The 25,014-nt window shown below is 35.4% G+C and overlaps 2 protein-coding genes and 1 long non-coding RNA gene across 4 annotated transcripts in view; 2 read left to right on the top strand and 1 right to left on the bottom strand.

Annotated features, from left to right (window-relative positions):
* The window catches only part of LOC127855604 (uncharacterized), a 380,241-nt gene that overhangs the window by 134,486 nt on the left and 220,741 nt on the right, over positions 1-25,014 (bottom strand). The gene's annotated exons all lie outside the window — the stretch shown is intronic.
* Positions 7,461-25,014, top strand: part of LOC127855600 (zinc finger protein zfp-1-like) — a 317,716-nt gene continuing 300,162 nt past the window's right edge. For both annotated transcript variants that reach the window (XM_052391344.1, XM_052391345.1), the window contains exons 1-5: positions 7,461-7,696; positions 16,568-16,647; positions 17,095-17,149; positions 21,230-21,339; positions 24,499-24,605. In XM_052391344.1, the coding sequence (XP_052247304.1) occupies positions 7,588-7,696; positions 16,568-16,647; positions 17,095-17,149; positions 21,230-21,339; positions 24,499-24,605 (461 nt within the window). In that variant the 5' untranslated portion in view covers positions 7,461-7,587. The remainder of the gene's footprint in view (positions 7,697-16,567; positions 16,648-17,094; positions 17,150-21,229; positions 21,340-24,498; positions 24,606-25,014) is intronic.
* Positions 11,401-12,774, top strand: LOC127855605 (uncharacterized). Its single transcript, XR_008037600.1, has 2 exons — positions 11,401-11,555; positions 11,857-12,774. It is a non-coding gene; the product is annotated as an uncharacterized LOC127855605 (long non-coding RNA).

Genomic DNA, 25,014 nt, shown 5'->3' with positions numbered 1-25,014 from the left:
GAGTTCATCAAAACGTTTCAAAAATATAATTCATCACCTGTAAATACATTCAGTACTATTGAATATTTTTTAATACGAACGCAAACTAAATGAGGTGATGTTATTGTTGTTGTTCTTGTACCTGTGTTGTTTACCACAAACATATATATCGATATATATATATATATATATATATAAGATAGCATAGTAAAACACAAAATCTTTTCTTCGACGAGTACATTTAGGTCGTCGTAACCACACATGTACAACGAGTCACCTGCCTCGGCTTATATGTGCAGACTGCAGACTGATAATTATCCTATATTACAGAAAAAGCAATATAATATTAAGAAAGTCCCATACTGTCAGACAGTGTAAGTTTCTGCTTATTCAGTCAATATGCGGCACTATTTTTCTTATTCTAACCGATTCACAAAAATGTTCCGTATGCATTTCATTGAAATAAACAACAAAAAATACTCATTGCTTTTGAAAAGATGAAAATATGCATGTTCCCTCATTAATATTCAACCTACAAAATAATAAAACGTTTGCGACGCTTTCCATCGATAAAAGCAAAATCATGTATTTCCGAGATAACGTTTACGCTACTTATTTACTAGCCTGTCTGATTTAGCGATAGAGTGTGAGTTGTGCTTCCAGAGGTCACGGGAACTAACCCAAGCCAAGGTCCATGTTGTTGTTTTTTCGTTGTAATAACCTTATAAAACTTTTTCAAATATGCAACATGTATAAGCGTTTTTCCCCTTTAACCTTATTTAACGCTCAGTTGCTCTGTAATGAAGCAGTCGCACTCATTAAAGTTCGCCCATGTGTTTCGAAGATTGTTTACGGAAGTACTTCTCTTGTGACCATGGACCATGCAGACATTCCTTTTGTTCGAATGGGATTCAAGAACAATCATTCATCTAACGATTGGATAATGAATTTATTTTTTTTTATGTTTTTTCTATTCTTAAAATTTTGTATCGAACCGTGAATTGTGTGGAAAACTTTTTTTTATTGGATTCACTTATACAAAAGGTCTTCTAATTATACTAGATTTTTTTTAGTTTCGTTGATCAAATTTATCAAAAATAGCCATTTAACGGCTATCTATAAAACATGCCTATAACTGATAACACGGTCCATTAATCTAAATGTTTCAATCACTACTACGAAAGGATGATATTATGCAATGATCGGTTTTGTAAAATGTTACAACAGACTAAGATACATGATCAATCCCTTCTTATCTCATCTTTTTGTGTTGAGCAAATAAACAAATGCGTCGGGTATACTTAATATTCGCACTCACAGTTTTAAAGACTTTTTTTCAATCAGTTTCAGTTTGTCTTTTATTTTCTGTATGTTTCACCTATTCCCTTGAAATCATATTCCTTCCAGGGCATTGTCTTTTAAGCCTTGTAAAACATTAATTACGTGTATTCAACCTGTTTCAAATACGAATTTTTACCACTCAATACCGGTTAAATGCATACGTTCAATGACGTTTAATGAATAATAAAATAGTCACATTCTTTCAAGCCTTGTAAAACATTAATTAAGCGTATTTAAATGGCGTGTTAAACGTTGCAAAATTCAATGTTTCCATATTTATGTGGTATATTTGTCTATATATGCTCTATGTTTTTTTTGTATAGTTGTATATATATATATGGTAGAATCCTATAATTTATGGCATTACAAATATATGTTGTATAATTTCATATTTATGTTCGATATTGACCATATATATATTCTAAAAGTTCGTAAATGTATGCAATAGTTTGATACATTTGTGGTTTAATTTTGATATTTGTGTTGTATAATTTTGAAAATATATGTGTGTTATAAACAGTCATTTTTGAGTGCAATAGAAAGTTCCAGAATTTAGTAATTACCCAATTATCTCCCCTGAATACTCTCCGCGTCCGCCATTACACTACTGCCTAACAACCAGTAACATATATAAGAGAGCGCGGTTTATTCAACGGGTGAATTTCTTTCTTTTTGTAAAACTTTTTTGTTTGTCATGCAAATTGTATGAAATAAAGTTTTTCTGCTAGATGAGATGTTAAGCTAGTGTTATAACAGAAAAATGTTTGAACAACGTGCATTTTTTAGGTATTTGTCTAGGATAATAAACACGTTGACACATTAAAAAAAACATTTAATTAAATTAAATGCAATATTTATCATTTGATTATATGCATCAATCTTAAAATCGCGTAATCCTTTGCATTCCAGTGTTGAATTGCCCGTTTGTTCTGCATAATCCGATTATCTCGTTTTGATCAGATATTATCCAGACCTAACTAACAACATGGTGTCATCCCGGGGTGTCATAAACCACACTAGGTGGCAGATGACAGTCTGGTCATTAAACACAATTGATGATGCCACCATGTCTTCTCTTTCTGGTAGTATAAAGCAGTCATTTGGTTTAATATTTTACCTCCGACATACTTAACAGTTGCGTACATTAGATATGTTACATATTGTACAAATTAAAAGTTATGTCCAATAAAGAATATCAGAAATTGTACACCGTAAAGATACAAGCCCGTTTTATGCCTGGTTTAATTTATGAAAAAAAGTATTTGATAATTATACAATTTACCTAAAAGCATAACATTTAACGTATTTAGCGGGTATCGGTTAATTCAAACTACGTCATTTCGTATGAAGATTTAATGCTACGGCAATGCACAAACGACATCATAAAAACAAGAAATTACATTTGACACCAACGGGGGTAAATAATGTTTTAACAAAAATATGTATATAGATATATGTGTGATAAAATGTTAGATATTTGCCACTCTTACTCACTAGTAACGAGTTTTCAATATGCATGAATGCACAGTTCAATTTGCATCATGTAAAGTCGTGTTTTTCAGTTGTATGTTTATATTCCTCAATAGCGTCATTCTCTGTACAAAACCCATCAAATTAAAATTACATGTAAATGCTGCCATGCACTTCGCTTTTAATAGGGCTTTGTAGTACGTTTATTTTCAAGGCACCCCTTACACTTTCTATCACTCACGTGTTTATCACATTAACGTACTCATGCCATTCATAATTATATTTTTATAATTAGATGTATTACTTTTGTAATTTATTGAAGCTTTTCTGCAAAAAATAATACGGCTTATGCATAGAGCTCTTTGTTGTGTAAAATTGTCGGCCTTTCAGTCTTCAGATAATCTTTACTTTGATGCTAATGACGCGTTTTTTTAAGATGCCAATAAATTATTAATAAATTCTTTTGGCACTAAATAATATATTTTTGAAATATTATTTAGGTGTTTTTTTTCGGAGTTTCGTTTCGATTAATTGACTAAACAAGCGTCGTTATCCATATGTTTTGCGTTACTGCAAAAACCGTTAAAATACACTTTTTAAGATGTTAAGCTTTATAGCTGTTAAATGATTCCAAAGATGAAAATCTACTCAACTAGATATATTCACTTTCTCTTCATCTTCCATATAATCTCCTAAAAGATCGTCAAGATCAATATCACTCTCCCAAAAGTTCGGGTTTTTGTACGAGACATAATTCCAGCTCACAAAATTAAATTTAAATCCAAACAACAATTAGTTTATATCTGATTTCAGTTAGAACAAGAAAAATAATGGACGGCGTATCAAAAATACCATACTTAATACAATATGTTATGATTTTAGAGTATAAAGTTTTACCCATTTCAAACAATTAGCGTTAATTAATTGCGCGAGAATCTTAAATAAGTATAATCTGCTTGATGTTGCGGCTATTAAAAACAACACAACAATACATGCGCAAATTGTTTGTGAAACGTTAAAAGTAACAAGTCTAATCAAAGACATTGTATGAGCGACTGAACCGGTAAATTTTTTGCCGATAATTACCACTTGATTACAGATAAAAAAAACAAACACACGAAAGCATTTTAAACATTTTATTTTAAACAATCAATCTCAACTTCAAACAATCATTTAAACAACAAAAATGTGATAATCGCCTCACATTTATTCTTTAAGTAATTTATTTATCCGACAACGGTGAAGCGGGTATTCTCTTCGTCTTTGGCTTTTGGAATCGCAGTCTCGCACCAGTTAGCAGCAGTGTAATGGCGGACAGTCACGTGACTGACAATATGGCGGCGGTCAATTTATCGATTATGGAACGGTCTATACTCCCATATGTTTGTAGTAGAATTTTCATATAAATGTTCTATAATTTGCATCATGGGAAATATTTTGAACAGGCATGACTGAAAATTGAAGATGGCTTACCGGTTATACCACGTAAAGGGCTTTAAGTGGAAGGAAAAGGCCTCAAAAATATAAAAGCTGAAATTATAATAACATTTTATGAGTTGTTCATATAGATAATTTGTACATTTCTGTGTGAATGCGTCCGTTTATTGAATAATATAATATAAGTGACATTCGAGGCGAAGTCAAGCGTTAAATAAGCGACGCCGCTAACATTTTCTGTAAAAAAATAAATAATTTATATTTACAACTGTTGACTCTCCACAATTAACCGGATTCAGACGGGTATGCATGCACTTACTAAAGGGATTCGACACGATTTTAATCGATGAAAGATTGTGTGTGTTTTTTAATTTCTAAACACGTACACAGAGAAAAGTCTATTAATAATCACATGCAACAATTAGAACGCCTTATTTACGGTAATACAGTTAAAGAGGAAATGGAATTTAATTGATTGGGCAACTCTCTTGTTGAATAGGCGTACATATATTTAAACATAGACAGGCGTAGAAACAATACTTTTTTGACGCAAATATTTGGTAACAATGATGTTTTCATGAAAGATTTTATGCACGGTCAGGACTTTTTTCATACATGCATCCAGTGGAATTCGAAAATACTCCTTCAGAAATTGCGCTGTACGTGAAATTGAATCAAAAATGCATATGAATTACTGCATATATTAAAAATACGGATACATTTATCTCGTTGTGTCGTGATTTTTTATAAATAACAATATACAAAAACTAGAAGTCAATGAAAGTGAAAACATTGCAGTTTCGACCGTTTATCATAACTACAAGTTTTCGTTTTGGTTTTTAGTTGTTCTCTTGCCAACAACTAAGGTTGTTAGGTAATAAAAACCTGATAACTGCCGCATCCGCAGCAAGAATGAGTTCGCGGCGCAGTGATAACTTCCGCATCCGCAGAAAGAATGAGTTCGCGGCGCAGAAGAGTATGCTTTACATAACAATTTTGCATAATGAACACAGCTCTCCTTAAAGGTCACAGAGGCGGATCAGCCAATAGATGCAGTCGCAAAGACACAGTGGGACTTCAAAATAACCTTTGAAATACACACATACACGTGCGAAGCTGATTCTTTTAAGTAGCAAATGTAATAACAGCCCTATCATATCGACGGGAGAAAATCGGAAAAAAATAATATGCATATAAATTCCATATCATTACTGTTTCATAATCATAAAGCTGTTAATTGAGAAAAATCGTGACAATCGGTAACAATTAATTCATATTCACTTAAACTCAACAGAAAACAACAAAAAGTTTTTTGAGCATTTTCGATATTATTGAGTTTGATATATGTTTAAATAACACTTCGCATTTTGACTCGGTACTCGGTCACTAAATCGTACGGGGAAGACATAATTGGGTATCGATAAACGTTGATAACACAGTATTACTTTCAGTATGAAGAAACAAAACAACTGAAATAGTATAATGTCATGATAAGAAAGATATCGTTTGATTATCTTACCACAAACTCGGTCAGTCGGTATGGAAATCGTTATTGAAAAGGCTACCGAAATTTGCCAGTTTGCTATAAATAACAGAGTTTGCCTTTAATTTCTATCGAAAAGTATTGTGCTAAGTTGTTCCATTTATAAGAAATAAAGATATTATTAAAAACACGCGTCATGCGAAAATGGTTTTTATGCCATATGAGGCCAGAGTAGCTATGGTCCAGCCTGCGCATCTTGCAGTCTGCTCATGAGATACATAATAAGACTATGAAACCTTGCGTGATTTATAGCGAACACCGCAACTCCTAACTAGACCGCGCAACTGCGCAGACTGGGTTTGAGCTACGCAAGCCGAAGCGCCATAAGACCTATTTTCGCATGACGCGGCTCTGAAAGTATTATTTGAATGTGTCGAAAGCAAAATGCGTGTAAATAAAATATTAAAATACAAAATATTTTGATGGTGACAAAATAAACTCATAATAACCCATGTGAGGACGCATATGATGTGATATCCCGTAGTATAATTTTTATTTACGAACATGTATATGTGGTTTGAATATACGTGCAACAAATAACAGACGTTTCATGCGGTGAATATGCGACTTACAAGTGAAAAAACAACAACAACTATAAACACTTTTTTAAATGTACCTATTTAAAAACATATTCTTTCTAATTTTATTTCAAGGTTAGGATATTATATTTTGGCGTTTCCGGTGGCCAAAATTGCTTAAGGCGATTGATTTTTTCGGTCGGCTATTAACATTGAAAAAAGCGATTATCAAAAAAGTGTTTCTCTAAAAAAGTATCATTATTCCCTACTTTAAAAGAGCTCGCTCAGCAGCTGGAGCGAGCACGTCGCGACCGGGGCAAGCATCACCCGCAGTGTCACTACTCGAGCCGGACGTTCTCTCCCGCTGACTCCCAGAACTTGGGGGGATCGCCAAGCGGCTTGGTTATAGTCCGTATGTGGATAGTGGTTTCATTACATCGCCGGAAGAGAGAAACGTGAGGTGACAGCGTAGAGGACGGACGGGGCGGACCTTGGGAAGAGATGAAATCCAGGATTTCGAGGGGGTGGCCCTATGAAGATAATAGAAGTGTCCCAGGACGGCGGTACTCAGAACTCTCAACATGCCGGGGAAACTGTTCTGAGGTTCGGATCGACAGCTGGTGGCGTCTTGAGACGGCAGCGCGCGAGGAGCGGGAAGAAGGTCTTTGTTAATTGCCAGCAAATCCTTGGACTTGTCTTTTTTATGGCAACCAGACACGATTTGTCTTTACATTGCACAATCTTACCACTGTAGACAATTAAAGGTAAATTATATTGGTGTTTGTCTTTTTCGGGGCCTTTCGATTGGCCTACGTAAATGAACCAAATAGATCAATAAATCAATAAAAAGCATTGTAAATGAAGGTTGGGTATCAAAAACATTAATTGCAGTTCATCTCTACAAAGTTTTATTCAATGATACCGGTATTTGAAATAGAAATATCTTGATTTATGAATTATCAATATATTGTCCATTCTTTTCGTCAGGCGCGGTAGCTCAGTTGGTTATATGATAAACATAGAAATTCATTTAAATAAAACTGAGATTTAGTACATCAACATGTCTGTAGCACTTGTGGTCCCACTTTACTTTGATGTGGTTTAGCACCATCAAACAGTTTAAGATCCAGCCAGCGCTTTAATTGTATTTTACCTTTACAATAGGGTGTAGGATGAACAATACTTCGTTTTACGCATGCCCGAGACTCAAACTAAAATGGCGGCCTAGGGAATGGAGAATATGGTTTTTATTTGTTGTTACGGTTTTCGTAGCTCAAAATCTGCTTAATTTGAGAAAAGATGAAAGAAATGGTCGGAGGTTGTTGTGTTTGTTCGGACGAGCGAGGTTGGGCGGAAAACCCGCTGGTCTATTGCGATGGCAATGGTTGCAGTGTTGCGGTTCATCAAGGTTACACACCACATTTATTTACGTTTTGATAATCCCACAGTGAGATGTTTATTTGTTGATGAACATGATTATTATTCTCTCTTAATGCGTGGTGCATATAGCAACCGCTTTGTCAGTTCTTACGAAATCACATGTTGATGTATTGCAATAGTCTTTGAGTGAACTTGTCAGCTTCACTCGTCTGCTCGTCGGCTACACGCGTTGGCTCGTCGGTTATACATCACTTAATGGCACTTATACCTTCTGGGAATACCTCTCCAGAGAAACACGTATTATAGCATAGGCTCATGCTTATATATACAGTCGCAGGTTTATAATTTCTCTAGTTGCAAAAATTCAACTCTCAGCTTTATAACCTAGTCAATATATGGTGGACAAACCACTTATCGAACACCTAAGAAATTAAGAAATTACATTAAATTTCCTTAAAATTGAAACACTTAAAATGACAAAAACATTTTGTTTTAACAAATGACTAACAGTTCAATCATTGAATGATTAATCTGTAAAGTTTTCCAGCAAACTTCCTTCAAGAATTTATAACAATGATTCCCTGGTTATTGTCACCTCTAGCAGACAAAACAAAATGCGGCCAATGTCATACATGCCATACGTCCCGGATTGTCCGGGACAGTCCCTGAAATGAAGAACTTGTCCTGCTGTCCGGAAAATCTGTCAAATGTCCCGGAATTTAAAAAATCCATATATACATGTACCTTATCTTAGGCTTAACTGCACCTCGAATCTGCGTATATCTGCAGCGTCTCCATGACAATGACTACCCGAATAGGCAGACTACGCTACGTGTCAAAATCGATCAATTAACAGGGGTCCTGTTATCATATAGATTGTCTCACATTCGCAGTCAAACCGAAAAGGCGGCATTGTTATATGTGGTTGTTAATTGACTTTAATCTACTACGTCATTATTTCCCGCTGCGTAAGGGCAAAGGATAGTTGTTCACACATCTGAAGTCCAACATCGAATGAATAAAGGCGTATCAACAACTACGCGTTACACACCGGTCTTAATAACAATAACGCAGTGACGTCACCATCTATGTTTAGAACGCTTACACTGAAAACACGTGGCTTGTATCTAGTAACGGAAGTAGTAATGTTTAATTTGACGTTCATAGATCAAGTGTATTTCGGATAGGCTTTCGAACTTTTGCAATTAACGATGCGAAACAAAAAAAACGTACCAATAATGCATATGTCTATAAATATCGCTTCATTTTATACATGTCCCGGAAAATCGGCAAAAGTCCCGGACAATTTAACTCAATGTCCCGGAATTGGTCTGAAAAATTATGGCATGTATGCCAATGTAAACATGACCTATAACCGGACACTTCATAAATACTACTCCAGTATATACAAAGTCACATGACAATCATGTTACCCAGACTCGGCGAAAAAATCTGCGTCTGCTGCAATCAAAATTGCAAACGGAAATATGCTTTTTGGTGTGTAAATGCACGTTTTGATAAATGCATTCAAAAAGTAGTAGAAAAAACACATAACCAGTGCCCCAGATAAGCTGGGTATCTGCGTCTTTCACCCTATTAAAATGTCTAAAAACGCAAAGAAATTCAATAACATGCGTATTGAAAACGAAACCATTTGATTTGTACGCAAATTCGTCAAATTCGATGCGTAAAACACAATAGCTTCAATCGAAAATGCTTTGCTTATTTTCGGTATTTTCTCTTTGAAATAATTATCGTTACGCGTCTTCATTAAGCAAGCTCCTGGCTGACGGAGCATGAAAACAGTCAAGCTTTATTCAAACTCTCTGCGTTCTAGATTTCATAGTAAAATAAAGCGTCTGATCAAATTATTTTCCTCGACATACATGCGTTTTTAATCTGACTTTATCCGTCGCTCATTGTACATGTATTTATAAAGCGCCTGTACTTTCAGTTTCTATAACGATGCGAAATAAAAATATCTAAGAGAGGTCGAAAGACGTCCGCTATTGTTGCGCAAAAATAATAGTCGATTGCAAACTGTTTCGAACCAAGAAAGCAAGAGCCAAATAATCATTCGTGTTATCGATTTTTTTTGTTTTAAGTTTATATTAAGGACAGTTTCAATGATTAAAAATGTTATGAAACATCAGTTTCTTAAAGTTAATTATGATAGTTTAAAGTTTTTTTGAATCAATACAAGTGAGCATCTTCCACAAAGGAAAAACATCAGTGATATAAAGGTATGCATTTTTATTAATCATTTCACCCTATTTCAAGAAGGAAATCACCCTAATTTTCAAAATCAATGGGTGAAAACCCTATTACTCAAATAATTATCTGGGGCACTGACATAACACGGTGTAAATAACAATAAATGCATCCCTTTAACCTGTTTTTGGCGCATTTGTTTCAAGCTAAGTAGGCAAGTAGGTCATGGACTTCATGTGCGACCATTTGTTTATCAATGTGACGTCATGCGCACTTCTGCGCATGTGCATACAGAACAAAAACAAAACGTCTGATAAAAGGTGCTGTTCGATAACAGGTACTTACACGATAAATTGCTGCCATAGAGTCTTTTGATGATTTTTGCTTTGGCAGACTCTTGGCGTCAATAGTCCACTCTATCTTTTTAATAGCCAGAGTTCCGACACGAATTTCGGTCGCATCACTCCTGAATTTAAATACACACATTTGTGACTATTATGAAAGAACGTTGCCTAAATAGTATATATTGAGCAAAATATATCTAAATTTACCTGTTAATAAACTATATTTCAAGTTTGTTTCATCCAATATAAATCCTTGTAGAGTAAAGGTTCATGTTATCTCCCTTGGTGGAGGTTAAATTCAACTATGTTTGTAACTGAGTTCGAACAAAGAAGTGTGCAATATGCACAAAACAGTAAGAAATGAAATTGGAAATAATAATCATAAGAAGAAGAAGCAAAAGAATAATAATAACTATTTTAACTCAAAATATTAGAATCGACAGTAACGAAATACCCCAAAAGTAATAGGTATGAAATAGCTATGGTACGAAATAAGAACAACAACAACAATGCCAAAATGGTTGACCTTAGAGAAAATGATCGTTCAATGTCTATGATTTCGAATGAAATACAGGTAATTTTTGTGATCTTAGATAGTGTTTTTTTTTCAGTTTTGGGGGAAGGGGGTTGGGTCTCCTGAGAGGGGGAAAATTCGCGCGTAAATGTGGAAAAGGGGGAAATTTCTATGCTTAAAAGTAACAGTACAAAATCAAGTTTTAACACTATAATTCACTATACAGAGGGAGAAAAACATAATTCAAACTCTTTTATTCATTAACATGTTATGTTCATGTTCAAAGTTCAATATTTCTGGGCTTTTCAGCGAATTTATCAATTATTCTGGTGACCTCCTCTTCACCAAGTCTCTCCGTGTGCAGACAAAGTCTGATCAGGGACTTCAGTGTAGTTTCCCCAAGCCTGTTTCTCTGTGGCGTGCAAAGCAGGTTGAGCAAACTAAACAGTCTTTCAACACTCTCTTGACCGGACGTTTCTGGCGTTTCACTGCCGGCATTTGAAGAAGACTGACTTTTAAGTTGTACTTGTTTGAAAAGAATATCAATTTATTTTTAAGTTAAAACAGATTTGTCAATTTTTTTTACGATAGCTTTTTAGCCGGATTTTTTTCGAAAAAATCTCGGCTTATAGATTGATGTTGTCGGGCGGGCGGGGGGGCGGGCGGGCGGGCGGGGTGGCGGCGTGCTCGAAAATGTTAAAGTTCTTATTTCATGGTATAACTTTGGTATGCTTGGACCTAGAGTCTTCAAACTTGACATGAAGGTTGGCCAGGATAAACAGATGACCACTGGTCATTTCAAGGTCATTCATTTGAAGGTCAAGGTCACTGTGACCTTCAATATAAAAAATGTTAAAGTTCTTATAACTTTGGTATGCTTGGACCTAGAGTCTTGAAACTTGACATGAAGGTTGGCCATAACTAGTTAGTAACCACTGGTCATTTCAAGGTCATTCATTTGAAGGTCAAGGTCACTGTGACCTTGAATGTAAAAATGTTAAAGTTCTTATTTCATGGTATAACTTTGGTATGCTTGGACCTAGAGTCTTCAAACTTGACATGAAGGTTGGCCAGGATTAACAGATGACCACTGGTCATTTCAAGGTCATTCATTTGAAGGTGAAGGTCACTGTGACCTTCAATATAAAAATGTTAAAGTTGTTATAACTTTGGTATGCTTGGACCTAGAGTCTTGAAACTTGACATGAAGGTTGGCCAGAACTAGTAAGTAACCACTGGACATTTCAAGGTCATTCATTTGAAGGTCAAGGTCACTGTGACCTTGAATGTAAAAATGTTAAAGTTGTTATAACTTTGGTATGCTTGGACCTAGAGTCTTGAAACTTGACATGAAGGTTGGCCAGAACTAGTAAGTAACCACTGGACATTTCAAGGTCATTCATTTGAAGGTCAAGGTCACTGTGACCTTGAATGTAAAAATGTTAAAGTTCTTATTTCATGTTATAACTTTGGTATGCTTGTACCTAGAGTCTTCAAACTTGAAATAAAGATTGGCCAGTACTAGAAGATGACCACTGGTCATTTCAATGTCATTCATTTGAAGGTCAAGGTCACTGTGACCTTAAATGTTAAAATGTTAAAATTGTTATAACTTTGGTATGCTTGGACATAGAGTCTTCAAACTTGACATGAAGGTTTGCAAGCACACTTAGATGACCACTGGTCATTTCAAGGTCATTCATTCTAAGGTCAAGGTCACTGTGACCTTGAATGTAAAAATGTTAAAGTTCTTATAACTTTGGTAGGTAAAAATGTTAAAGTTCTTATTCCATGTTATAACTTTGGTATGCTTGTACCTAGAGTCTTCAAACTTGACATAAAGGTTGGCCAGTACTAGAAGATCACCACTGCTCATTTCAATGTCATTCATTTGATTTCTGTGTAGGTATGTGAAAGCAAAACAATAAATAGTATTATTTCATCTAAGTTTATTTTCTTACATTTGATAATGAAATTGATGGAAACTTCAAACAATATCTTACTAATTTGCTAATAAAAAAATTGAGATCAAACTTTCCTAATTGTCAATTCAAGTTCATATTTGTGACCTTAAATGTTATTGTTGTTCATGTATATGCATGCATTCAAAACATAACACAAGGTTTGCTCATGCCTTGAAAAGTACTTACATTTCATTTTGACCTTTGAACAATATTTCAGTAATTTAAGTATTGCATTGACAAAAACACGAAAGGTACTTTCCTGTCATTTAAATCAAAAATCCGGCTTCAATGCGGTCATCTCCGACCGCGGAACTCTTGTGTTGTTGTGCGACATGTTGGAATACGTATGGTTTGCGGTAGATGTCATAAAGCGAAAGTCTTGATAGTTAACTACGTACGGTTTGCGGTAAAGGCTAAAATAAAATAAACACGGGGATGCAGTTCAGGAAAATTGTAGTAAATTCGTAACGAAAGACGTATTTAAATGAGGTATTGATTAAAATTGAATAACACTTCCGAAAGGGGAATTTTAAAAATATTTGGGGGAAAAATATATACTCTAAAGATGGGGGAATAGGGCCGAATAACGCCGAATATTTCATCCAAAAAAACCACTGTTAGTTCATATTTGTCAAACAACGGGTATATTTGAGATATATACACTTGTAAATACTGTAATTCCCATAATAGTATTGTATTTATTTTTTCGTTATGGTTTTTACAGACCGGAGTTTCAGCGTTCAGATTTATTCTGAACGCGAATTATTTCAGCTACTTTATAACCCAATGGGTTGCTGAGAGTTGCAATTCGCTCTCTCTTGTCCATGGGAGCAAAATGTTATGAACAATGCAAGGGTTAAGGAACACAGAAACTGCAAGAACTAATTAAAGTTTACCTGTCTAAACCACAAACTCATCCAAATGGTACCATTAAAGCAAGAAATAATTGCTATTTATTGACTTAGTTTTTCTTTCGTACGCTGTATCCGCCATATTGGAAAATTGACCCAATATTGGTAAGGTCGCAGTACACCAATATTTTGCACGTCAGGTTATGTGATGGAGTCTATTAAAGTCGATAACGATGTGGTATTCGATGCAGAATACACTGTTTCAAATTTAAACATAAAAATGTCAGCAAGAAAAGTGTGTTGAAACATTGACGTGTTTTTATAGGGTGCATGCAAAGGATAACATCCATAGGTTGCCATTCAGGTAAATTTAACATGTTTATGAAGTTTATTCATTATTTTCCTCAATTTGTCTTGAACGACGTCTGTTTAGTGAAGCGCACAGACTCCGTGTGCTGAACTGCACCCATGTTTATGAAAGGGTTCATATGGACTACCAAAGCCACCATAGCAAAAATTATCAAAGGCTCTGAGAGTCTGTTTATATGGACTAACAATTTCTCCTGACAATACTCTCCTAGGGAAACACATCAACTCACATCAACCGCCCGTGCAGGAAGAGTGCGTAAAAACTCGTGCTTTTAGTAAGCTATCTTCTGATTGGCCGCTGGTTCCCAATCATGAGGCAGGTGCATGTTTTGTGAGCTGGGCACCGGCACTACATTGAAATAAAAGTGGTACTTTCGGATTTTATGGTTTGGACTTCCAAAATTCACCTGTTAAACTAGAAAGTTTAAATGGCTTTGTGGAGGCATGGGGTAACACAGACATTGTAAGGTCCTTCCAAACCATGATCAGTCATTAATTAATTTGCTTGCAGCATTGATCAACTGAAATATCTTGGAAGATGGAACATTCATTATCAGCGTTTTTCCTCTATATATAGCTGGTACGGTAAAACGGCACCATTCCCAATGAGACCATATTTCCCAATTTCAAAATAAAGATTACCCAATTCACAAAAACATCCCAATTCACAGAAAAAAGCGGCAACAAGTTGCATACGCACATGTTAATCCCTTTCGTCAAAACATCACATTGTGCACATTAGGTCACTGTTAGTATATGTGCTCAGTCTGTTTTATCAATAACCATTGCCAACACTAAATCCAGTTTTGTCCGAAGTGTCTGTTAACTGTCTACAATATACTAACTGATATAATATTGAATCATCTAAAAAATGTAACAATAGAAATAAAACATGTTTGCTTGGAACTTAATTTTGAGGAAATGTCTATTCAAAATCATTTGCGATATAATTAAGTTAATTAATTGAGTTAAAATAAAAGAGAAAAGTTTTAACCGAAATTCAAATATTTCAATTGTCTCTAAGCTTATACTTTCTATGCGTGAACGTGACGTTTTACAAAAGGCATATTTTTCGCGTCCTTTTTATTGGAACAAAGAATGAACAGTATACACGAAATATACATGACTTGTGCACTGTTTATTTGAAACTAGAATTGGATAACATGGCGTAAACATTAAAATTCAAAAGCGTGTTTCGGATTTAATAATGGCTATCAGAGAATGCAACAAAACATTTACAATTTTAGGTAATTGAATTAATAATAATTTGTTAAACTGCTTTACTTGTCGTAATAGATGTCTTGACAATATTACGCATGAACTGCACAATAAGTGACAATTCCAAGAGGATTACATCAAAGCCATATCAGTCTTTCAAATATCTGGCCACGATTTTTTCGCAGAGGAGTACACCGTAAGGACTGATTAGTCTGGTAGGTACAGCAACTCCACAAATCCACTGAAACCATCCATTGCTAGTGACACTGATTTATTCACGCATAACTGATTCACAATCGTTCGTATCTTCAGTGCCATGGAGCCATTCTCTTATACTACTCGTTCAGTAGTATGTAACCAATTCAGTGTAAAATTAATGCAGCAAATCATATTACCTGTACTGATTATCAATCGCTCGTGCATTTATAGAATTTTTACTTACAACTTTGGATTATGTATCAAATATTGAGTCCAGTGCATAGTTGTCAGATGTTGTTTATAAAGCAAAGTTTCATCAACTGTCGAGTCTACTGACGCAAACCAGGTTATCCTACGGAACATGAGGCTCAAGAGCCCCCGATTTAGAGTAAGACCGTTGGTACTTTCATGCACAACTTCAGTAAAAAGAGTGTTTGGTTTAACAAACTCGTTATTTAGTGTTGGTAGAAACATGATTTTGCAGGAAATCAATTACCAATTCGATATTAACATGCCAGGGTTTTTTTTGGCCCGATTTTATAGCCGAAATTCGGCTATGTTCCCAATCCCAAAAAGTATACTTTTTTCCCAAAATGTGGCAAAAAAATCCCAATTTCCTTTTTTAGAAAGAAGTCTTACAATGTATGTGTATTTTTTCTCAATTTTAATTCAATTACATCTAACAAAGTATTATATGATTTTGTTCTTTTAATTTGAATGATTATAAAGGGTTATATCAAATTTAGTATTTCCCTAATCAGTGGACTTTTCGTGTGGAAAAAAGGCTAATGAATTTATTTTCCCAATTTCATGAAAATGCCGATAAAATTCCCAATTCCAAAGCCATGGGCTATCTTCCCAAAAAGTGGAAAAAAAACCCTGCATGCAACTTATTATGTGTACATGTTTTCTAAAATTTTAAGCGTATTTAATAAATTTCCCAATTTGGATGAAAACGCAGGGTACTTTCCCAATGAGCCGGGTACCGAAATCATTCCCAAAGTATTGAGGAAAAACGCTGATTAGTCTCTCTGATATTTTTTCCCGCCGCTTAAGTGATCTACACGAGGACAATTTAACTCATAGCAACAAATTGTAGAAAATTTTCACTCTACTCAATTTTAACATCAATAATTATGTGAAGTGAAATGCAGACAAACTAAATAAATATGTTCTGATATTTAGAATAAATATGTTAAGCATCTACATTTGTTTTGATTTCTTTTTCAGCATGCTATGGAATTATTCAGGTGCCAACTGGTCCCTGGTTTTGTAGGAAGTGTGAATCACAAGAGAGAGCAGCTAGAGTTGTATGTATACAAATCTTTATATTAAATCTTAAGTGTTAATCTAGACTACATTTATTATGCCCCCCTTCGAAGAAGAGGGGTATATTGTTTTGCACTAGTCGGTCTGTCCGCCCACCAAATGGTTTCCGGATGATAACTCAAGTCACATTTGGGGGGGGCATATGTCTCCGACAGCTGAACACTTGTTGATTATTGAGCATGAAATTGTATTATCAATATAAACTACAATCACTATACATGTAATCAATTTTCACTTATTTATAGTGCAGACCATTTACAAAAACCTGTAATAAAAGTAAATATAAGCACAGAGCGTTGCCTCCATTTTGGGAAAATGCTACAATGCTAAATTTTTAATTACTAGGAAATTAAATTTATCTTGTAGAATACTGTTTTTTATTAAGTAAAATATAGATAATTTGTCTAATCTTGATGTGTTTTTTTCAGAGGTGTGAACTATGCCCTTTAAAAGATGGTGCGTTAAAAAGGACTGACAATGGAGGTAATCATGTTTTCCTCACCAGCCTTGTTAAGGGTATAAAGTATTAAGAAATTTATCGTTAAAGATGATTGTGCATGTAAATTAGCACTTGATACAATGAGCCTCAGCATACGAAAATGGATCATTGTCAGTGTTGATCAAAATCTACTCTGTCCGCCATAAAGTCATGCAACTGAGTGACTGCACTGGCTGGTCTGTCCGCCATTAAGTCATGCAACTGAGTGACTCGCAGGCTGGTCTAGAACTACTCTGGCTGCATATGAAATAAGATCTTGTTTCACGTGACACAAGTTATACCGTAGGTTTCCACGTATAGCGGCAGTGTTTTACCTCCAAAAATCAAACTAAAAAGCTGGTGCGCGCTATACATTGATACAACGCTATCCTGGCTGCTAAATTGGTAAAAAATATGTTGTGTAATCGTAAATAATCAAAATGGCCGCCGTGTTTTTTTCAAGAAAACTACCACCCTATAATCGTACAGACTGAGGGGCCATTGTCGAAATAACATTAAGTCGCTACTGGTAGATATGAATGCGGTAGAAGAAGTTTTGGTCAAAAATAAATTTGTTTGAATAAACTTGCGGACATTTCTTTGTTTGTGTTTTTAACCAGGTTTTTTAACCAGGTTTTCCGAAGGAAAAAACTGGTTATTAGATTGGCGAATGCGGGCAGGCTGGCTGGCTGGGGGGCTGGCGGGCGGGCGGAACAAGCTTGTCCGGGCCATAACTTTGTCGTTCATTGTGAGATTTTAAAATCATTTGGCACATTTGTTAACCATCATTAGACGGTGTGTCGCGCGAAAAAATTACGTCAATATCTCCAAGGTCAAGGTCACACTTTGAGTTCAAAGGTAAAAAATAGCCATAAATGAGCTTGTCTGGGCTATAACTATGTCATTCATTATGAGATTTTAAAATCATTTGGCACATTTGTTCACCATCATGGGACGGTGTGTCGCACGAAAGAATCACGTCAATATCTCCAATGTCAAGGTAGCCACGACTAAAAATAGATTTATTTTAAAACAAACTTACAAAGGGGGTTATTTTTTTTTGTTCATTTCAAAAGTTCAGTTTGAGTTGTCTCCCTTTATCAGATTTTTTTTCACAATGAAAACCTGGTTTTGTGACAATTTTGTCCCTTGTTACACTTCTTTATTGATGAATTCCGATGGGGATTGTTGTCGACATTCCGGAGAGCAGGCAAGGGTAGGTGCGACCGAGGTCTTTTTTGCGGGTAACGGTAGGTGTGAAAGGGGGTCATTTTGCACTTCGTAATTGGCAGTGTTATTTAAGTAATATGTGTCACGACTTAAGACGCTAATTGACATTTGAGACACTAATTGACACTTGAGAACATGAAGATATGCAATTCCATTTTGTGTGTATAAATATTGAACGTTCAACAGTGGTGTACCTCAACAACTGTATCCCCGTCTCCCATGCGACATTCAAATTTACCGGTAATGCCCATGCTTTCCCCGAGGAAAATCACACGATCAGGGTTTTTTTTTAGAGAAAGGGGAAGACGCTGGACGCTGGGTGAAAGGGGAAAAAAGAGTGCGAAAGAGACATATTAGGGGAAAAAATAAAAACTGTTCATTTCAATGTCTATAACTCATCAAAAGAGGCTTGTCTCTGTCCTTTTTTGTTCTTAAACACATTTAACACGTATTAAAGTCAAAGTCCTTAATAAAGTTGCAGGTGTAGATCTAATAATGGGAAATGTTTTCAGCTATATTTCTGTACTATGGCCGGGGGACGATGTCAGATTTGTGATTTCAATTTCATGACGAATGGCTTGACGATCTTGATCTGCTACAGTATTGGAAGGGAAAGGATCGGCAGCTGCCGATTGTCTACTTTCACTTTCACAATGTTCGATGTTGATTACCTCAGAATCCTGCTGGGTTATAACGGTTTTCGATGATTCTTTCTTAAAAAATGCCTCGATGCGTTCAGTATCTTCCGAGTCCGAATGTTTTTTTTGTTTGTGTAAGAGTGCCAATTGTGAGACATTTTTTTCTGTTTTCACGTTTATAATTAATTGACAAAACACGCTTTTCGCGCAAGACCGGTATCCAGTAAAATAGTCACATGATTATTACGATTAGTTGCCCAGTTTACATGACGTAATTTAAGAGCTATATTTAGAATAACTGGGATTCCCAGATTTTTTGTGTTCGTCTGGAGAGAAAGAGAGCGAGGTCGTTGTACTTGGTGCAATTTGGATAATTGTCGAATGTCCAAAGGAAAAATAAACATTTCTTTGAGAGAAAATATTATATTTTGGTGAAAAATGATATTTTTGGTGGGGAAATTGTATTTTGAGGGGAAAAATTCTGGTAGGGGAAGACGCCGAATATCGGCGTCACTTTCTTAGTAAAAAAAAACCCTGACGATGTACGCTAAGTCTTATTTTCTCACGTTTTTCACGATATGCATGGTTCTGTTAATCTTTTGCTAGAAAATTACAAAATTGTCAGAAAAGTGTAGTGCTCTGCAACCCATGCTCCTAATCATAATGACGCTTCCTATTTTGAATGCTTAATTAAGCTTTCCAATGCCCCGGATTATTGGATTGTGCAATAGTAAAATGGCGGCCATTTTCGGTCCGATTTGGTGGTTTTATTGTCTTTAAATATTTGTTTCTCCATTTTTGCATTTAAAAAACAGCCTGTGCGCTATACACGGGAGCGCGCTATACGTGGAAACCTACAGTATGTGAACAAATACACACAGAGACCCAAAGACAGGGAAAATGCATCAACAGTACTTAATTGGAAATTGAATTGGTGTTTTGTCATTATACATAATTCTGTGTTTACAGTTATTTGTGTATTTGCAACTGAGGTATAATTTGAATATCTACTGTTATGTCGTTGCTTTCCAAATTTAGAGGGACACAATTTAATTCAGAGTTCATTTATTTGTGTATGTTTATATTTATTCCCCCCTTCGAAGAAGAGGGGGTATATATATTGTTTTGCTCATGTCGGTCGGTCTGTCCGTCGGTCCGTCCACTGAATGGTTTCTTGATGATAACTCAAAAACGCTTACGCCTAGGATCATGAAACTTCATGGGTACATTGATCATGACTCGCAGATGACCCCTATTGATTTTCAGGTCACTAGTTCAAAGGTCAAGGTCACGGTGACTAGAACCAGTAAAATTGTTTCCGGATGATAACTCAAGAACACTTACGCCTAGGATCATGAAACTTCATAGGTACATTGATCATGACTTGCAGATGACCCCTATTAATTTTCAGGTCACTAGGTCAAGGGTCAAGGTCACGGTGACTCGAACCAGTAAAATGGTTTCCGGATGATAACTCAAGAACACTTATACCTAGGATCATGAAACTTCATAGGTACATTTATCATGACTTGCAGATGACCCCTATTGATTTTTAGGTCACTAGGTCAAGGGTCAAGGTCACAGTGACTCGAACCAGTAAAATGGTTTCCTGATGATAACTCAAGAATGCTTACGCCTAGGATCATGAAACTTCATAGGTACATTGATCATGAGTCGCAGATGACCCCTATTGATTTTCAGGTCACTAGGTCAAAGGTCACGGAAACTCGACACAGTAAAATGGTTTCCGGATGATAACTCAAGAAAGCTTAAGCCTAGGACCATGAAACTTCATAGGTACATTGATCATGACTGGCAGATGACCCCTATTGATTTTCAGTTCACTATATCAAAGGTCAAGGTCACAGTGACAAAAAACGTATTCACACAATGGCTGCCACTACAACTGAAAGCCCATATGGGGGGCATGCATGTTTTACAAACAGCCCTTGTTTACTCTTTATTTTAACAGGTGTCATGATTAATTTCTGTGTTTGTATGGTTTTCTTTTTTAATAAAATTATCTGATTTACGATTTAAAGGTAATACAAATGTTTAAAAACGGTTAAGTTTTAAACTTTTAAACAGTAATTGAAGTTTGCAATCACAACTGTTTTACAGTATCCCCCATATTTTGGAATTCATAGTTCACAGGGTGTGCAGAAATAAATGTCCTGGGAACACAGTTTAATTTTATTTACTATTTAACTGTTGCAGGCTGGTGTCATGTGGTCTGTGCATTGTTCATTCCTGAGGCATGGTTTGCCAATGTACAGACGATGGAAAGGATTATGCTAAAAAATGTGCCACCAGACAGGTTTAACAGGGTAATAATTCTATTTAATCCTAAAAAATTTGTACATGTTCAGGGTTCTCAATAAGATCCGGCCGCCGGCCAAATCGGCCGATTGAAATCAGATTTTGGCAGGTTGAACATCGCTCAGATTAGGAAAATCGGCTATTGACTTTTCGAAATTTGCTTGTCTATTCGGTAATTTTGCTCCTTTTTACTATAAAGCAAAGACGTCGCTTGATTATCTCCCTTAACGCATTACAACAACAACAACAATGAAACGGCGCAACTTGGAATCGGTCAAAATGCAGTAAAATATTTTGACGTTCTTTTCATCATATGGCGAGTTTTTGTTCCTGATTGCTTACGTATTTTGTGTTCATGCAAATTTTTTGTTGTTGTCAAAGTTTGTTTTAATTCAGTTATGTTTCAAACTAGAAATGTCACGCAAAATATGCATGGTAGACGGACGATCAGGCCTTTTCCGTCCATTCCTGTAGGGCCCTCAATCTATGTAATCTGCCGCCTAATTTCTGCGGCAGTCCCCATCTGAAAATTTTTTTTTTTCCCCTAAAAAACTGATTTTTTCCCCCTCAGAAAAATATTTAAAAAAGTTGAAAATTGACTCCAATATATCAAACTAGTATTTTACCCTTTTTTTCACCCACTTTAATTTTGTGTTTAATCCGACATTCATAATCCAGTTTTGACAAGATTGTCTGCTTTCACTGTATATCACTTTAACACCTGTGTACTGCGATTAACAATAACACCATTGGCCAAACATCACAGGTCATTTTTGGTGTTACCATTCTCTGTTGAATTTGCTTTGAACTGCCGAAACACACCAGATCACACATGAAGGTGTATACAATTATAACTGTAAATGTCACAAGTCAATATTGACCTATCTCAACAATCTTTGCGCGTTAGATACAATGTTAACTACTTGCTTTTAATTTAGAGCTACTATCAAAGCCCATGCTTTCCATAAGAAGGAATGACTTCATTTTGTACATGGGTCTAATTTGTGCATGCTTTCTTGAACAATAAAACTTGACAACTTGACAATTGTTTTAGGATTACAAATTTAATTATACGCATTTGAAAATACTTACATGGAATAATTTTTTGTTTTATACCAATGAATAACATATGGATATAACACATACTTCAATAAGGAAGTTACATAGCGTGTTTTGAGATTGCCAAACTATGCTAATGCATACATACACATGCATGAATAACCTGACAATTCATATCGCACGCCGGATATATCATGGTCGCAATCTTTGGTTTAAGACAGACTTTGCATGCAAATGGACACAGCACTAGCTTGTTTTAGGAACAAAAAGGACATAATGGTGAACTTTTAAATAAGATTACTGTTATATAGATTGAGTAAAAGTCCACCTTTCTGTCCTTTATAGACAGTCGCATATATAGAAATATATGTTTATAACAGTTAAACATAGTTGTTGTTTTTTTCGTTATAAAAATTCCCCCATTTACAAAAAATTCCCCCTCCTAAGGGCTGCGGACCACTTCCCCCCAAAATAGTGTGAGGGCGCTGAGGGTTGAAGTTCGGCCCCATTTCCAATCCAAAATCGAATTGTTTTCCTTATCAGAATAAAATGTCCCCATTGGAACATTGTGCAAAAAAACACACTTCAAAGTCGTAAAATTTAAACCTTACAATCAAGTGCAATTAAGTATCCGAAAGTCGTATTTATCCGAATTATGATACACTTTATTTGTGAAAAATCGTATTTTTAATGAATTCGTAATAAAGAGCTTTTTTCATTTATCTTTTGTAAGTTAAAAAAGCTTAAATTCATAAAATGCACACAAAAATGCTCAAATTTAAGTGCCTGGTTGACCATTAAAATAGCCATAAAATGGCCCAAAATGCAGGAAATCAAGTGCTCAATTTTAAAATTTTCAGGGGGAGCATGCCCCCGGCACCCCCTAGAATGCCTGTTGGTTTCAAATGTTTGCCTGTTGCCTCAAAAGTTATTGAAAACCCTGCATGTTTCTTCTTATAAAATTATAATAAGATATAACAGGGCTGTTTTTCATTCTTTAGCAAGGGCTTATAAGGCCTTATAAGAGTAAAGCCGCTTCCCTAAAGCGAGTTTCGTAAAAATGATGCAATTTTCTCAAAAAGTTTAGCTTTCTGGGGGATTGTTTTTCCCTTTCTCATTTTATTGGAGAATTTTTTCCCCAAAGAAAAGGCCAGGCCCGTTCCCCTAATCAAGAAAAAAAGTGGTGTATGATCATGGTTTGTGATTAGTTTTATGGAATAAGCCTCCTTTCTATGCCCCGGTACGTAGGCATATAACAGTTGAACTGTGCGTCTGCCCGGCAGTCTGTGTGTCCGTCCGAAAACTTTAACATTGGCCATAACTTTTGCAATATTGAATAAAGCAACTTAATATTTGGCACGCATGTGTATCTCATGGAGCTGCAAATTTTGAGTGGTGAAAGGTCAATTTCAAGGTCATCCTTCAATGTCAAAGGTTAAAAAGCAAAATCCAAGGGAAGTAACAACTTTAAAGGGAGATAATTTCTATTTATCATTTGGCAGGTACAGATTATTTTCACAAGGAAAGTAATTTTTTTTTAAGGGATATAATAAAAAAATATTTCTTTATTTCAAAGCGGCGCAGTAGAAGTCATTGTGTTTCTGACAAACACATCTCTTGTTTAATTTATCATTGTAAGAAATTGTTGCATCCTTCCAATAACCTTCTTACATTTGAAGGATATTTTTTCCACCATATTCGTAATGGGATTAGGGATCGCTTTTAAATTTGGAAAATTTGCTGCGTTTTGACTAAAATTGGGAAATTAGTGTTGTTGTTTTGCTAACAAATGCTTCAAAATTGAGAATTAAAGTGTTTTCTATATTATATTTACTAAGGTTAATCTTTAGGAGCTGGATGGAAACTAACGTTTAGTCCTTAGTCAATATTATTTTTTGTTTGGAAAAATTCAATTTTGTAATTTATAGGTCCCATTTGGGAAATATTGATACTTTTTTCTATTGGGAAAAGGGCCAAATTTGAAGACCTGTATTTGAAGGATAAAACACTGCTCAATGGCTACATATTGTAAATTATTTGACATGGTTACAATCTCAGTAATATTGGAAAGATATTGTTGGATATGACATGTTTTGCACCAATTTCAGATGTGCTATATCTGTGAGGAGAACGGCAAAGAGTTGTCAAAGGCTTCATCTGGTGCTTGCATGCAGTGTAATAAAAATGGATGCAAACAAAACTTCCACGTGACATGGTAAGACTCAGTCCTTTTTTCCTGATTATCAAATCAACCAAGTCAAGTGGCTACACCAAACCAGATTGCCTGTTATTTTAAACCTATTTAGATTGCCTGTTATTTTTTTAAACCTATTTATTTAAGCTCGATTGCCTGTTGGTCTTCTGAATGATAACAATTGAATAATTTAAGAATTTCTCAATATTGCGGTTTTAAAAATATGGCAAGTAAATTATTTTGTTTTAGTTGGCATAAATGAGCTTTTCCACCTTGTAGCTCAACTAGTTTTTGTTCACCCCGGATCGAAAGATCGGGGGTAATTGTTTTTGGCCTGTCTGTCACTGTGTCAGTCAGTCAGTCACTCATTGTGTGTGTCCCAAAACTTTAACCTTGGTCATAGTTTTTGCAATATTGAAGATAGCAACTT

The sequence above is a fragment of the Dreissena polymorpha genome, chromosome 13 (genome assembly GCF_020536995.1).
Source record: "Dreissena polymorpha isolate Duluth1 chromosome 13, UMN_Dpol_1.0, whole genome shotgun sequence".
Taxonomy (NCBI): domain Eukaryota; kingdom Metazoa; phylum Mollusca; class Bivalvia; order Myida; family Dreissenidae; genus Dreissena; species Dreissena polymorpha.
This window is presented reverse-complemented; position numbering and strand designations above follow the sequence as displayed.